At 45.4% G+C, this 16,632-nt stretch overlaps 1 protein-coding gene across 2 annotated transcripts; it reads right to left on the bottom strand.

Annotated features, from left to right (window-relative positions):
- Window positions 1-1,216: 1,216 nt before the first annotated feature.
- TP53 (tumor protein p53) lies at window positions 1,217-16,464 on the bottom strand. Of its 2 annotated transcripts, none has more exons than XM_081029744.1 (11): window positions 16,300-16,464; window positions 6,721-6,818; window positions 6,562-6,583; window positions 6,234-6,473; window positions 5,516-5,702; window positions 5,319-5,431; window positions 4,997-5,106; window positions 4,514-4,650; window positions 4,349-4,419; window positions 3,890-3,996; window positions 1,217-3,359 (listed from the first exon to the last, which is right to left on the bottom strand). In XM_081029744.1, exons 2-11 carry the CDS (start codon window positions 6,792-6,794, stop codon window positions 3,278-3,280), a joined length of 1,143 nt encoding a protein of 380 aa, XP_080885870.1. In that variant the 5' UTR covers window positions 6,795-6,818; window positions 16,300-16,464; the 3' UTR covers window positions 1,217-3,277. The 2 variants fall into 2 exon arrangements, with proteins under 2 accessions (XP_080885870.1, XP_080885871.1); XM_081029745.1 differs by lacking the exon at window positions 16,300-16,464 and adding an exon at window positions 7,035-7,086.
- Window positions 16,465-16,632: the final 168 nt, after the last annotated feature.

Below are 16,632 nucleotides of genomic sequence, written 5' to 3'. Positions count from 1 at the left end.
GGTCAGCAGAGCCAGAATGGATCTGCTTTCTGGAGTACAGCAGAAATGAAAGTCGGGACACAATCTAGGGAAATGTGAGAGTAAGTGGTGCTGGATGCTGGTCAGAAAAGGAGCTTCAAGGTGACTGTCTACAGGAGAGGGAATAAGTTGCAAGAGCTCTGGTTTGCCAAGAGCCTGGTGGGGAAAGATGGTGAAGTTAAAGGTCTCTGAAAGAGGTGGTTCTGGGTTTCCTAGGAGTGATGGCATTCTTCAGAAAGAAAAAAGGTGGTTTTGAGGCCCCAGAGGCTGGTGGTTTCATAGCCATTTGGGATCCTCAGGGCAAGGGACTCCCACTGGCATTTTAAGCCTGGTTGGTAGGCTGAGAGGACAATGGCCCAAAAACTCCTCTGAACCTTAGCACTTCTCCCTCCGTCCCCGGGGAGGAGGCAGGAAAGCCCTGTCCCCACTGTCTGGACACCTCCCTAAACATTGGCTTAGGCAGCAGTGGGTGATGGGGAGAGCTTGCTCCCAGCCCCTCTCCCTGGGAGCCAACAGCACTGAGGAACAGGATGGGGGGTGGGCAGTGCTGAGCGCCCCAACCTCTCTTCCCTACCCCAAGAAGCCCTTTGAAAGGTTTTCCTGGCAGAGTTTAAAGCTTCGATTCATTCAACTGCCTGGCATGAAGCCCAGGATGAAGGGATGCTGGGAAGGCCCCAGCCCCACATCCTAGCCCTCACCTTAGCCGCCCCCACTTCCCAGGGACCTCTGCTGGCAGGCCTCCTCTTGTTCTCGCTCCTCATCCAGTAATACCCACCCTATTTTCCCTGGGGAACCCAGGTATCCTGTCCCTTTCCTGTGGAGCAGATGGCTACCCCAGAGGCTCAAGCCTGCTAAATCAGACATTTAAATCCCATAATCCTCGGTGAGAAGCTGACAAGGGCACAGTAGCCCAATCCTAGAAGCAGGGGCAGGACAGAACCTTGTGCCAGCCCTGGCAGGAGGGGAGGAGGGACAGTTGGTTCCAGAGTTATGAATGGAATCACCCCCTCCCTTGTTGTCATGCAGCCTGCAGACTGACCCAGTCTCCAGCTTTTGTTCTGCTCCCGGAACCCGGGTATTGGGCACCCTCAGCCCACATTCCCTGGAGATTCAGGTGGCTGCCTCCCAATGTCTCCTTCTTAACGCTCCCCTGCATTGCAGGCCCTAGGCAGCCTGCACTGGCACACACCCCTAAGATACACAGGTAGTAGTAAAATTTTATTGTAAAGTAAGAAAACAATACAAAAATGCAATATAAAAAGGGAAGAGAAGGGGTGCGGGTAAGGAATACAGATGTGCCTTTCAGATTGCAAAGGAAATTGACCCTGAGCATCCGGGGGAAGTTGAACAGATCTTGGTAGATACAGTTCCTACATCAGGGATGGAATCATCCAGAGTGTGGGATGGGGCGATCGCTTAGGTGCTGAGGGTCACCAAGAGGTTAGACATGATTTGGTCAGGCTAACAGAGAAGGGACTTGGAAATCCCTCCTCTTAACCAGCTTCTCAGTCACAGAAACCACCAACAGGGACAGGGAACCAGCACTCCCAAGGGTGTCGAGTCCTAGATACGAGGTCTGACAATTAAGTTCGCGAACTCATCCTAGAAAAAGTGCTACATACCTCATTGCTGAATATCACTATGGTCACCTTGGAAGTCATTGCTGAATATCACTATGGTCACCTTGGAAGTACTCCCCTTGGGAAGCTATGCAATGATGCCAGCGCCTAGTCCACCCTTCAAAGCAATTCTGGAACTCTTTTTCTGGAATGGCCATCAGAGCTGTCGTCGTATTACCCTTGATATCCTGAATGTCATCAAAATGTCTTCAATATTTCCTTTATCTTCAGGTAAAGAAAAAAGTCATTGGGGGCCAGATTAGGTGATTAGGGAGGGTGTTCCAAAGCAGTTATTTGTTTACTGGCTAAAAACTCCCTCACAGACAGTGCCGTACAAGCTGGTGCATTGTCATCGGGCAAGAGCCACGAATTGTTGGAGAAAAGTTCAGGTCTAACTTTTTAAAAAAAATTTTATTGGGTAACAGAGTGTTTTTTTCCAGTACCCATCAGCTCCAAGTCAAGTCATTGTCCCTCAATCTAGTTGTGGAGGGCACAGCTCAGCTCCCAGTCCAGTCACCATTTTCAATCTAGTTGCAGGGGGTACAGCCCATCCTCCCATGTGGGAATCCAACTGGCAACCTTGTTGTTAAGAGCTCGCACTCTAACCAACTGAGCCATCCAGCCACCCACCGGCAGCTCAGCTCAGGCAGCTCAGCTCAAGTGGTTGTCTTCAATGTAGTTGTGGATGGCTCAGCTCACTGGCCCATGTGGGAAATTGAACCAGCAACCTTGTTGTTAAGAGCTTGCGCTCTAACCAACTGAGCTAACCAGCCGCCCCAGTCTAACTTTTTCACACAGCCTTTTTACAAATTCATAATGGTACAAATTCATAATGAATAATCCCTCTGATAATGGTACAAATTCATAATGAATAATCCCTTTGATAGCAATCAAAAAAGGCTTTTCACTCAGGCTTTTTAGCACTTCCAAATAGTAAACTTGGTTAACTGTCCAGTTGGTACAAATTCATAATGAATAATCCAAAAAGGCTTTTCGCACAGCCTTTTTAGCACTTCCAAATAGTAAACTTGGTTAACTGTTTGTCCAGTTGGTACAAATTCATAATGAATAACCCAAAAAGGCTTTTCACACAGCCTTTTTAGCACTTCCAAATAGTAAACTTGGTTAACTATCTGTCCAGTTTGTACAAATTCATAATGAATAATCTCTCTGATATCAATCAAAAAAGGCTAGCAACATTGTTTCAACAAGTTTGTGAACTTAATTGTCAGGCCTTGTATACATTATTTCATTAACTCTCACAAAAAACCTTGTGAGGTAGGTATGATTGTTGGCATTTTATCAATGTGGACTACGTAGTTAGAAGAAATTTAACAACTTAAGATAGCTTCCAAGCCAGGGTATGGCTGATTTAAAACCTAATCCTTACATGCAGGAATATTTGCCTACCTTTCCCAAATGGTCTTTAAAGTAAAAACCTTAAAATCTAAGTTGAAACATTCCAGCTCCCCTCACCTGCCCAAAAAACCACCAGTGCAGACCAACTTCTTTAGCAGAGCCCCAGGCCAAGGCGAACGGAATTCTGAGGCACACCTGTACCAAGCAGAAATTTAAGCTCCCGAGCCCCCCAAAAGGTAGATGAGGATGGGGGTGTCAGTGGGGACAGGAAGCAGGGGATGTCAGTCTGAGTCAGGTCCCTCTCTCTTGAGCATGAGTTTTTTATGACGGGAAGTAGATTGCCCCTTCTTAGACTTCAGGTGGCTGTGGGGGAGACAGAAGGGGGAGGGGAAGAGATGATGTTATCTGAGCCTGATGATGTTATCTAGGGCTGTTCTTCCTAGATCTAAGCTTTGAGAGGCCTAAGTTAAAATGGTCACCACCAATTGCAGACATGTTTACTGAGCACCTGGGGTACTTATGTGCATTAATCTTTTAATCTTCATTTACTCCATTTGACAAATGAATAAACTGAGCTTGAGAGGGGGAGTAATAAGGTCACATAGGACTCAATAGTACTTGGCAGGGCTGAAGATCTAACCCCAGCTCTGAACTAGAGGTTATGGCCAAGAATTATCCATACTCATATCGGGGGTTTGTGGCTAACCCCAAAGCTGGAAAATAGTTGTATGATACAACTGGAGGAAGACTAAAGAATGTTCAGGCAGGGCCAGGATCCAACGGGAGGGGCATCAGTTACCCTTTACCTTGAAGGTAGGATCAGAATGGAATCCCAGGCTTTCCAACATAGCAAGGCAGGGAAGTGGGGCTGGGAGGGGACCTAGGTCACTCACCTGGAGTGAGCCCTGCTTCCCTCTGACTCCTTTCCAGCCTGGGCATCCTTTAGCTCCAAGGCCTCATTCAGTTCTCGAAACATCTCGAAGCGTTCACGCCCACGGATCTGAGGTGGTGAGAAGGGGGATAAAGAAGTATTATGCAAAGTCACAGAACCATTTTCATGTTCTTTAACAATTTTCTTTTGAAAGATGACCCTTTCGAATGTAGGTTATGGTACAAGCTGGCATTCTGAAATTAGGCACAACTGGGAGCCATTGTCTCTAAGCACTACTGCACCCCGGTGGCAAATGCCCTAATTGTAGGGAGAGCAGCCCGGAAGAAAATAGCATTTTGAAAGTGAATCATAAGAGTCTGGGCCTAACTTCATATTTGCTACATTTACCTCTTTTCTTCCCTATCCAATCGCACTGAGCAGGGGCAAGAGACCGCATATCTGTCTCTCCCAGACTTGGTACCTGAAGGGTGAAATATTCTCCATCCAGTGGTTTCTTTGGTGGAGGAGAGGAGCTGGTGTTGGTGGGCAGTGCTGGGAGAGAGGTAAGGAAAGGTGAGAAGAGTGAATTTGGGGCAGAACTGCACCCTTTTCACCTCCTCCACTTCCGCTTGTCCTGCCTGCTTACCTCGCTTAGTGCTCCCAGGGGGCTGCTTGGGACAAGGCTCCCCCTTCTTGCGGAAATTTTCTTCCTCTGTACGCCGGTCTCTCCCCGGACAGGCACAAACACGCACCTCGAAGCTGTTTCGTCCCAGCAGATTACCACTACCCAGGTAAGAAGAGGGAAGCAGGAGGCAGTAAGAAAGGTGGGGACCACCTCTGGTCTCCTATAAATGAGGCCCTACCTACTCCTAACCACCTTCATCTTATGTGAAGCCTAAGCTCCAGCTCAAGGCATATGGAAGAGAAGCCACAGGTAAGAGAGGTCAAAAGGCCAGAGAAAAGAAAACTGGGAGGGAGCAGCAGAGGAAGTTCTACATATGGGGATAGGAGAGGGAAGGGTGGCTGGTAGTATGGGAGGAAATGGTCAAGGGCCAGGGCCCAGGGTACAGAGACAGGCAGAGGCTAGGGAGCAGCATGCCAGCGTGAAGGGTTGTGTGGGGGTACCTACCTGGAGTCTTCTAGTGTGATGATGGTGAGGATAGGCCGCCGGTTCATACCCCCCATACAGGAGCTGTTACACATGAAGTTGTAGTGGATGGTGGTACAGTCGGAGCCCACCTGGGAGAGAAGAGCATCCTAAGGTGAGGCCACCCAGCCCTGGGGAGGCCGGTAGCCCCTGGAAGCGGCAGTTTCAACTGTGGAATGGAGATAAGTTGCTCTGCACACCTTACAGTGTTGTGGAAAGGTTAAATATGAAGGAGAAAGCTCCCCTATCTCCCACCTGGATGGCCACTGAAAACCCCCTCTAGCCCCCAGTTGCCAAACCAGACCTCGGGTGGCTCGTAGGGCACCACCACACTATGTCGGAAAGTGTGTTTGTCGTCCAAATACTCCGCATGCAAATTTCCTTCCACTCGGATAAGATGCTGAGGAGGGGCCAGACCTAAGAGCAATGAAGGAGGTATCATCGGAGGCTTGGGGACTCTGGGCACCAGCCCTGTCCCACCTATAGTCCCTTAGTGCTTACCATCGCTATAGTCAGAGCAGCGCTCATGGTGGGGGCAGCGCCTCACAACCTCCGTCATATACTCTGACTTCTTGTAGATGGCCATGGCTCGGACACGGGTGCCAACTGGGGGTGGGGAGCTGACCCACAGCTGCACGGGGCAGGTCTTTGCCAGCTGGCAAAACAGCTTATTGAGGGTAGGGGAGTACTGTAGGAAAAAGAGAAAGAATAAATGGAAGGGCAGGGGACAACAAGTACCCCGGGGATCAAACGAACAAATATTGCTGAAGTATGAACTGGAAACCATGTACGGTGTGGGGAGCATAGCCAGAGATAGCAGAGTTGTGTGTCTACATCCCAGAAGCTTATTTGTAAAAGGTAAGGAATGAGTGCGAGTGAAGAAAAAAGAAAAAAAGTTGTACGGCCCCATGAGAGATGCTGAGAGTATGATGAAAGTCCAATTCAATTTTGGGACAGGTCAAAGGTCACAGACCAAACAGGTAAAATGTAGAAAGACAAGAAGAAAAAGGCTGAGAGAAATTCCTTCAGGGAATTCAATTCAATTTTGGGACAATTCAATTTTGGGACAGGTCAAAGGTCACAGACCAAACAGGTAAAATGTAGAAAGACAAGAAGAAAAAGGCTGAGAGAAATTCCACTGTCCTGACCAAAAAAACCCAGCGGGATATGATCAGTTATCGTACTGTCAAACGGAAGCCAGCCCCTCAGGGCCACTCACCGTGCAGGTGACAGACTTGGCTGTCCCAGAATTCAGGAACCCTAACTGGAAACCATAGTTGCCAGGGTAGGTGTTCTGGGAAGGGACAAAGGATGACAAAGGCCAGGAGTTGGCTGGTGCCGAGGAGGTGGCTGGTGCAGGGGTGGCAGCTGCTGGTCCAGGAGTTGCTGGCACAGTGGGGGCTTCATCTGGACCTCCATCCAGCCAATTCACGAAGTCTGCCAGGGAAACGTCAGGGGTCTGTGAATGGGAGAAATAAGAGTCAGAGGGCCAGGTTCCCCGTTCCTGGCTCTATAGTCCCTGATCCCTTCCTACCCCCAGTCCTTACCAGAACATTGTTTTCAGGAAGTCTGAAAGACAAGAGCAAAAAGTCAGTACTCGTTTTTGCTTCCTATAGGCCTCTACTAGGGGGTAGGGGAATGGGGTGGGGCAATGGTTATTAGTAGCTGAGCAGTGAACCTGCCCCTTCAAAGAGAATTCCACTCACAGTTTCCACAAGTCTGAAAATGTCTCCTGACTCAGAGGGGGCTCCACGCTGAGTTCTGACTGTGGTACCTCCATTGCAGCTCCCTGGAAGTGTGGCTGCTGTGGGGGCGGGGGGAAGTGAAGATCCAGCATAAGACACAATCAACCTCAAGTCACCCAGAACATAGGCAGGGGGGCTCCCTCCAAAACCATACCAGGATCTGGTAACCATACACAGGGGGTCCCTTGACTTGCTGAGGAGTAGGGTTGCTCCTGCCCTACCCTTCACCACACACTTCATCGAGAAAAAAAGATAATCAGGGAGGGACTTCCAACCTTTCCACCACTGAATCCACAAGCCTTCCTGAAGTGTACCTTACTTCTCCTCTTCTTCCTGGTAATAAGGATGGATTAACTTTCAGTTCACTCTCTCCATCTGGGGGAAGATACCTACCTTGACCCCCACATTGCCCACCTGATCCCCTTTATCACAAAGCTTCCTGAAGAACCACTGTATCCTCTCTCACACGGGCTTACAAATCCCTCATGACCAATCCCTTGCCTGCCTCTTTGATCTGGTCTCCTTGCAGTCTCTTCCTTCCCTGATTCTCAAGCTATACTGGCTACCCTTCACGCACTCACCAGTTGACTCAACTGGTGGTACCCTCTACTGGGAACGCTGGCCCTGCCATCAGTGCAGGGTAGGCTTTCTCAGAGACCTCATCTTAAATGCCACACCTCCTCAGGGATGTTTCCCCAGATCACTCAAAGATTGCCAGCCAAACCCTGTCACCCTAATTCTCATGGTACTTACACTGTCTGATACCTTTTCTTGTTCAGTTCATATTTCCTCTAGTTGAATATAAACTTCATCTGGACACTGAAGTTATGCCTGGTTCATCATGGTATTAGCATAATGCCTTGCATGTGGTTGGGCTCCCTGACTGGTAAATAAGTCAATTGTTGTGCTCAGGCTGTGAGCAGGTTGTGAGTAGTCAAAGGAGCAAGGAGGGCCTCTAGAAGGGTGGGGTGGCCCCAGTCCAGGCCAGGGCCCTGGCACTAGGCTTCGCTGCTGTCATCTCACCTTCTAGACCAGCTTTCAAATGGCTTCATCATCTTTCTTGATGCCAAGTTTGTCATCAGCTTTGCTTAAGAAACACACATGCTGCAAATTACACTTTTCTGTCTTGCCCAGCACTGACAAACATCCCCCCAGCAAGCAGCTATTACTAGACAGTTCTGGGCTCTTTTCTTTTTCTTTTTTCCCAAAATATTTTTTAAATTAGTTTCAGGTGTACAAAACAATGTAATAGTTAAACATTTATCATTTATATCCCTCACAGTGATAACCCCTCCCCCATCTACTACCCCTCTGACATCGCATACAGCCATTACATTTCCACTGCCTCTATTCCTAATGCTGTACTTCACTTCTTGTAACTACATACATACATATATATATATATATATAAAATTGTAGTTCACATTCATTATTCAGCTTCAGGTGTACAGTGCAGTGATCAGGCATCTACATCATCCCTGAAGTGAGAACATTATGTTAAGTGAAATAAATCAGACAGAGAAAGACAAATACCATATGATCTCACTTATATGTGGAATCTAAAGAAAAGAATAAATGAATGAACCAATCAGAAACAGTCTCAGAGACATAGAGGAAAAATTGAGGGTTGCTAGATGGGAGAGGGGTGGTGTTGATAACAGGGAAGGTGAGGGGATTAGAAAGCACCGTCAGTAACCACAAGATTGCCACGGGGATACACGTCAATTTGGGGAATGTAATCAATAATGTAACGATTTTGTAGGGTATGGATGGGCTCTTTTCTAATCTCCCCTAACTTTACCTCTACCTTTAGGTTGATATAGGGCTCTTTCTTATGTTAATTAGTTTGCAAAATCCTTTCAAGCATTATCTTGTTTGTCCACAGCTGACACTTGACAGGAGAGAAAGCTGAGTTTCAGAGAGGTTAAGTGACCTAGCACACAATACACTTAGGGGAGTGAATGAGCTTTTACTAAAAATGACCATTCAAACATCTAGGACTATGATGCTCATATCAGACAACTCTGCAGAGCTCTCTCTTTCGTAATCAGTTAAAGCTGGAGGTGCAGATTTTAGCTGATAAAGTCATCCAACTGAGAGGCTGGCAAAGGGCCATTTATCAGAATTCCCAATGCTAACAGGGAGAAGCAGAGGAATGATCCCAAACATTTGCCTTGGTGTGGGGAGGGGGTGAGAAGACCAGAGTTCCCCTACATTGATGATCAAAAGAACTTGGAGACTTTTATGTAAGGGAGCTCAAGTGAATGGGGAGGGGATTCAGAAGTCAAAAGCCCTAGGGGTTTGACATACTATTTATTGTAACCGGACCTATCTCAACAGCCTAACTTTTTGGCTTCCTTCCTTACAGTAACTGAGTTTCACTCATCTTTGTGTTTTTAGTGCAAAGCACTCGGGATGGGAAACATGGGCAGCTGTAGGTGCATGGGCTCTAGAGGCAGACAGGCTTAGCGTCCTACCTAGGCTTACCACCTAATAGCTGTGTAACTCTGGGAGGTTACTTAACCTTTATGTGCCTTAGTGTCCTTTGCTCTCAAACAGTACTCTTACTTATGGGAAATGTAAACAGCTGAGAAAAGTGCCTGGCACATAATAAGAGGTTAACTTTTGTTTGTTTATATAATCATTCTATTTTATTTGTTCTATATTATCCTAGAGCGAGAACTTTGTGATTGTGAGTGAATGAGGCTTTTGTGGTACTGCCCCATTAAAGCTGGTTCACCTCCTTCAGGGAACTCTGTTCAGTAAACAGACCAGCAGGGTCTGTCCTGGGATGGTTGGCCCACGGTGTCAATCCCACTGGTAGCAAGACAGCCCCATGGACATAGGTGGCCTCCCTCCCTCAGTCCTTGGTAGCAACTAAACTTGCAATACTTCTTTCTCAAAAATGCAGGCAGTCACCACTAGGAAACCTTTTCAGAGAAGGTACTTTCCATGGGTATGAGCATTATGGGGCCAGGATACTATAAATCTCCGTAAGAAACTGAACCAGACCTTCCAAAAGGTTGGGGAGGCAGGATGTTTACACAGGCAGTCCCAGTGGGAAGGCTATTAACTCTGTTGGGACTCCAAGGAGGAGCTGGCCAGACAACTATCATAACAATGGCTGCCGCTTAAACCCTATGGGGCCCACTGCTTTCAGTGGCTTATCTCATTAATCCTCTCAAAAAGCCAGGAAGGTAGGTATTATCACCATTATAGGAATTAAGTCACTTACCAGGCTCAGAAAGCTCCCAAGGAGTAGGGCCAGGGATTGGAACCAGTGCAGTCTGAGGCCACACCCAAGTTCTAAATAATTATGCTCCTGTGGCTTCACCAGGCATCTGGTGTAAAAAAAATTTTTTTGGCTCAATGGTATTTGATTGGGGAAAACAAACAAAAAAAAGATTCTGGAAAACTTATGCCTCATAATACTAAGGCAGTGTCTGGTAAAAACGAACACACACACACCCCCCTTGCTACTCGGCAAAACCACTTCTAGGTAAAGTCCCAAGAAAAATGGTTGCATGGGGGCAGCAGGAGTCTTGCACCAAAACGTTCATGTGGGGACCGGCCTGGTATATCAGGTGGTTGGAGCGCCATGCTCCCAACAGAGGTCGAGAGTTCGATTCCCACATGGGCCAATGATCTGCGCCCTCTACAGCTAAAATTGTGAACAACAGCTCTCCCCGGGAGCTGGGCTGTGGTGACAGCTGGAGGTAGGCGTGGGCTGCTGTGTGCTGCCATGAGCGGCCACAGCCCGCCAGAACTGCTATGAGCCACTGTGAGCAGCCGACCGATGACTGTCACCTCAGCCCCGGGGAGCGCAAAGCTTATAACACCAGCATGGGCCAGGGAGCTGTGTCCTACACAACTAGACTGAGAAACGGCTTGAAGCGGAGTGGGTGTGTGTGTGGGGGGAGGCGGAAGGGGAAAAAAAAAAGTTCATGTTAGTGTTGTTCCTAATGGCAGACGGTAGGAAACAACTACTATCCATAAGTAGGGAATGGTGAAATTAAATGTTGCATGAGGTCTGACAGTTACATTCGAGAACTTATTGTAACAATGTTGCTAACCTTTTGATATCAGAGGGATTATTCATTATGAATTTGTACCAACTGGACAGTTAAGCAAGTTTACCATTTGGAGGTGCTGAAAAGGCTGAGTGAAATAGATGACCTGAACTTTTCGCCAACAAATTCATGGCGCTTGCATCACGACAATGTGCCAGTTCACACGGCACTGTCTATGAGAGAGTGTTTAGCCACTAAACGAATAACTGTATTGGAAAACCCTTTCTACTCACCTGATCTGGCCCCCAATGACCTTTCTTTACCCAAAAATAACAGAAATATTGAAAAGAAGACATTTTGATGACATTCAGGACATCAAGCGTAATACGATGAGAGCTCTGATGGTCATTCCAGAAAAAGTACCAAAATTGCTTTGAAGGGTGGACTAGGAGCTGGTGTCGGTGTACAGCTTCTCAAGGGGAGTATTTTGAAGGTGACCATAGTGATATTCAGCAATGAGGTAGGTATGCAGCACTTTTTCTAGGATGAGTTCACAAACTTAACTGTCTGACCTCGTATACTTTACTCACAAAAGAAATTTACTACAACAGTTTAAGGAAATGAATTTATCTGTATATGTGTAACCTGATATAGGTCAGAAACATGTTGAGTGAAATATACAATTTGTAGGGAAAAGACAAAGCACTGTAATTTAAATAGTTTATGTAAATTGAAAATACAAAATAATGAGTTGTTGGGGATGACTGGTTAGCTCAACTGGTTAGAGTGTGGTGCTACCGTGTTTCCCCGAAAATAAGTCCCAGTTAAGATCATCAGCCATTTAGTACATTATGACAATTTCCAGAAGATGACATGACTGTATTTGAATAAATGTATAGATTGTTGTACATGAAAAAAATAAGACATCCCCTGAAAATATGCTCTAATGCATCTTTCGGAGCAAAAATTAATATAAGACCCAGTATTATTTTTGGGGAAACATGGTAATAACACCAAGGTTGCTGGTTCGATACCCGCATGGGCCACTGTGAACTGCGCCTTCCTAAAAAACAAATGAACAAAACACAAAATAACCAGTTGTTTATAAACATGTATGTAAAATATGAAAAACAGGCAAGAATAAAAACATACAAAACTATGCTAATGACGGTCTCAGAGTGGGGATACACATGCTTATGGGGCTGGGGGTGTATAGTCAAAGGGGGCTTTAGCTTTATTAACATAGAAAAATGATGGTAGCCATACATTAGTTGTGTAATTAAAATATGGACACAAATAAGACAAAATGTTGTATTTGGTGGGGATGTGAGTGTTGTGTCATTCTTGTACTTGTATTTTTCCAAAAAAAAAAAAAATCTGTAAAAGAAAACAACCTCTTTCCCCACAGATTCACTTTGGGGCCTGCCCTGTGGCTCAGGTGGTCGCAGGTTCAATTCCCACATGGGCCAGTGAGCTGCGTCCTCTACAGCTAAGACTGTGAACAACAGTTCTCCCTAGAGCTGGGCTGCCGTGAGTAGCCAGAGCTTGGTTTAAGCTTCCACCGGCTGCTGAGTGCTACCGTGTGTGCCATGAGCAGCCAATGGCCAGTATGAGTGGCCGGCAGCCATCGTGAGCAGCTGACCAACTGCCTCAGCCAGGGGGAGTGCAAGGCTCATAATACCAGCATGGGCCAGGGAGTTGTGTCCTACACAACTAAACTGAGAAACAAAAAAGAAACTACAGTAATCTTTAAGACAAGTACTTTAAGACCTCCAACTTTGTACTACTTTCATTTTAGAATCAGCTTGTGAATTTCTACAAAAAACCTGCTAGAATTTTGACTGGGATTGAACAAAATAATTTTGGAGAGTACTGACATCTTAACACCATTGAGTGATCCAACCCATGAACACAGTACTTCTCTTTATTATTTAAATCTTCCTTAAATTCTCAGCAGTATTTTGTAGTTTTCAATATAGAGCTCTTGTCCATCTTTTGTTAAATTACCTGAGTAGGCCATGTTTTTGGGAGCTATTATAAAAGGCATTGTTTTTAAAATTCATTTTCTGAGCTCAGATTCAATTGTTGCTATTATATAAAAATATAATTTATGTATGCTGCCCCTGAAACCTGTGACCTTGCTATAATCACATATTAGTTTTGATAGTTTTAAAATGGATTTTCTATTAGCTTTTTGTGTGTGCACACAATCACACCATCTGTGAATAAAAGATTTCTTCCTTTCCAATCATTATGTTTATTTCTTTTTCTTGCCTGGTTAATACTGTCAGTATAATCCTGAAGTGGTGAGAGTCAACTCCTTTTCTAATTCCTGATCTTAGAGAAAAAGCACTCAGTTTGTCAATATTACATATATAGCTAATGGTAACTTGATTAGGGGTGTGCCCTTTATCAGACTGGGGAAGTTTCCTTTTCCTAGTTAGCTAGGAGGTTGGGTTTTCTTTTTCAAAAAAAATCATGAATAGCTGTTGTTTATTGTCAACTGCTTTTTATGCATCTGTTGAAATCATAGGATTTTTATACCTTAATCTGTTAATGTGGTAAATTACACTGATTTTTAAATGTTAAATCAACATTGTAGTCTGGGATAAACTCTACTTGGTCAGAATGTATCTATCATTTTTACATATTACCAGGTCTGATTTGCTAAAATTTGTCAGATTTTTGCACATATATGCTAATAGTGGTCCAAATTTTCTTTTCTTGTAAATGGTTTTGTCTGGTTTTGTTATCAGGATTGTGCTGGTCTCACAAAACGAGTTGGACAATGTTACCTCCTCTATAGTTTGAATTTGTGTACACTTGTTATTGTTTTTCCCCTCAAGTGTTTGAAGAGAAGAACAAAGGAGATAGAAAATAACACTGAGATACAGCAGACTTAAACCCAAACCTCACAATTGCATTAAATGTAAATGGACCAAGCACTCCAATTAAAAGCAATTCAGTGGGAAAGGAAGGCTATTTCAACAAGTGGAACTAAAACTGTATATCCATATAGGAAAAAACAAAAATAACCGTCTACAACTAAGATTGAAAGGACAACAACTTGACTTGGAAAAAAGTCCTGGAAGTACGCACTGTTTCCCAATAAAGTCCTGTTCCCCTTCCCCAATTAAAAAAAAAAAAAAAAGAATCCCATTAAAAATAAATAAATAAAACAGAATCGTGACCCCCCCACCTTACATCATGAAAAAAAGATTTTTAATTAGTTATGGCTCACTGACCTGAGTGTAAAACCGAAAACAATAAAGGTTCTAGAAGAAAATATGAGAAAACGTACAAAAGTATCTTCATGACCTTAGGGTAATATTTCCCAAACAGGTCATAGTAAACCATTAAAGGAAAAAAGATGAATCTTCTGCTCCTCTAGGCAATTCACAGGTCAAGAGAAAACACATGTATCAGACAAAAGATATCCCTATCCAGAATATACAAATAATTCCTACAACTCAACAAATTAAGAAAAAAAAAAAGCAAATAAATCATTTTTAAAAATGGGGAAAAATCTTGAAGAGCCAGTTCACATAACATAGGAATGGCCAATAAGCACACAGAGACTGTTCAACAGTTAATGGTACAACCACTTTGAAAATTAGAATTTTTTTAAATCAAGTCAAAATATAGAGATCTATTCTCTACTTTCTTGACCTAGCAATTCCAAGTATTTACCCAAGAAACACAAAAACCTATGACCACAAAAAGAATGTTAATAGTAGCTTTATTCTAAATACCAACCGAGAAACTCAAACGGCCACCAAAAGGACAATGAATAAACAATCAATGGTTAATTAATCTACAAATACACAAAATGTATTTGTAATACACAAAATGAAAAGGAGAAAAATACTGATACACCAATACATGCAATAAATAACATGGTTGAATTTCACAAACATCATGCTGAAGAAGCAGCCTGATACAAAGGAGTATATGCTGTATGATTCCATTTGTATTAAGTTCTCCAACAGGCAAAACTAACCCATGGTGACATAAAAATAAAGGTGGGGGTCAGAGATAGACTGGGAAAAGGCATGAGAAACTTTCCTGGGCTGATGAAACTGTTCTGTATCTTGAAAGGTTAGAGTGGTTAGTGGCCAAAACCCCTCCAATTGCAGTGGGCATAAATGCGACCTCAACTTAGGAAAAACATAAGCACGTAGGTCTGGTTCTCGGCAGGTGCGTGTAAGTAAGTGACTGTAGAATAAAATGACCGCGCCCTAAGTGATGAAAATACGGAAGAAACTGCTAAGCAGTCATTCGACTTCGGGCGAGTTCCGCCGCCTCCCACAGGCCACTAGTCAGCACCCGGGACTGAACGTAGGGTCTCGGGGCCCTAGGGCCCGCCCTTTCCGCTTTCACGACGTTCAGTCTGCGTCCGAAATTGGAATGGCTTAACCCAAAGCCGGATACAAGTTGTTAGTCTGCCAGAAACAGACGACCCGTCGTCACACTCTTTCATCGTTTAATTCTCAAATGTACCCATTCACGAAAATACCGAGGGTTTGTCCTCTGCACTTTTTTTAAAACCCGTCCCACGCAATGGTAGCTTCCCCCTAGATTGCAGTCGCCCGGGGTGGAGCACACCATTCGAAGAGGGGGAGGTTTTGAGGTTTGCATCAAAACAAAGATCCCCTTCCTTTCCAAAAGCCGTAACTAAGCAGTCCAGGAAGAAAAAAAAAAAAAAGGTAGAGGAGGGGGTTATCGGCCTCCCCTCCGCAAGTAACAGGAACCGGTCTGAAAGACATGTTCTCTTTCTACTTCCCTCTCATCGCGTGAATATGAGCTGCTCCGAAGAAACCGGAAATGGTACTGCAAGTGGCAGAAATGTAAATGCAGAGCCAAACAATAACAGGGCTCTGGGGTCTCCCAGACTAGGATAACCCTCCACGGTTTCACGGGCAAACCTCTCGTTTAGCACTTCCCACTTCCACGACTGACAGTATTTAATTGGACTCTCTCCATCCAGCGGAGCCGGTGGCCGGTTGGAAAGATTACTCCAGGAAGGACAAAGGTCCGAAAGTTATGTGACCTTAGGAGCGTGGGCTTCCCAGATCACCCCGAATAATCATTTCGGAATGGAGGCCGAGATTCCACCAGGATACGACATGGGCTCTAAAATCTCAAGCCTTGAGTTTCCAAAATTCCGAGATCCGAAAGTCTCAGACCTTTCGTGCAGCTTATTTCAGGATTCCTCACCCTCAGCACTGGGATGGGTGTGGGTGGGTGGGGAAGAACCCCTGAGGCCTGCTGAAAGTTCCCCAAAGTCCCACTCCTCTGGCCCAGGCGTTCAGTTCTGCTGGTCCTAACATCCCCATTATCTATACCCAGGCTTCCTAACATTGCATTCCCATGTTGGTGCCACCAGCCAAGCTTTTCCATCCCGCCCCCCTAAATCGCCAAGTCCCCAGTGCCCAACCCCCCAGTCCCCATTATTCTCCGTAGCTGAAAATAAACGGAGCCGTGAGCTCACGTCTCAGAAAAGACTCATCAGGCTCGGTCAAGAGCTTACCCGAACCTCAGGGGAGCGTATCACCGTTCTGGGAAGCACGCTCCGAGGCCGGAATCCAGGTGAACCCCCGGGGCCCACCGGCTACCTGCACCCAGGATGGTGGCTCTGGACTTTTGAGCTTAAAACTTTTAGCGCCAGTCGAAGCACATGGGAAGGGAAAATCCCAATCCCAGCAACCCCCGCGAGGCTTCTGGCACAAAGTCTGAGAGTGGCCATGACAAGTAAGGGCAAGCAATTCGCCGACGGGCAGAAGCAATTGGAGAGTGGGAGATGAGGACGCGGAGAGTGAGGATTCTCGCCGTATTAGTCTGTAGCTACCGACATTTTCGAGTA

This window comes from Rhinolophus hipposideros, assembly GCF_964194185.1.
Source record: "Rhinolophus hipposideros genome assembly, chromosome: 20".
Lineage (NCBI taxonomy): Eukaryota > Metazoa > Chordata > Mammalia > Chiroptera > Rhinolophidae > Rhinolophus > Rhinolophus hipposideros.
Note: the sequence above shows the minus strand (reverse complement) of the source record. Positions and strands in the feature narration are given on the sequence as shown.

What these genes read in the sequence shown, in the direction of transcription:
- TP53 (XM_081029744.1), bottom strand. Translation starts at nt 6,794, where the DNA reads ATGGAGGTACCACAGTCAGAACTCAGCGTGGAGCCCCCTCTGAGTCAG. An exon ending in TGCCCTACGAGCCACCCGAG is followed by an intron (nt 5,107 to 5,318) that starts GTCTGGTTTGGC and finishes CTTCTCTCCCAG; the next exon opens with GTGGGCTCCGACTGTACCAC. An exon ending in GAGAATATTTCACCCTTCAG is followed by an intron (nt 3,997 to 4,348) that starts GTACCAAGTCTG and finishes TCACCACCTCAG; the next exon opens with ATCCGTGGGCGTGAACGCTT.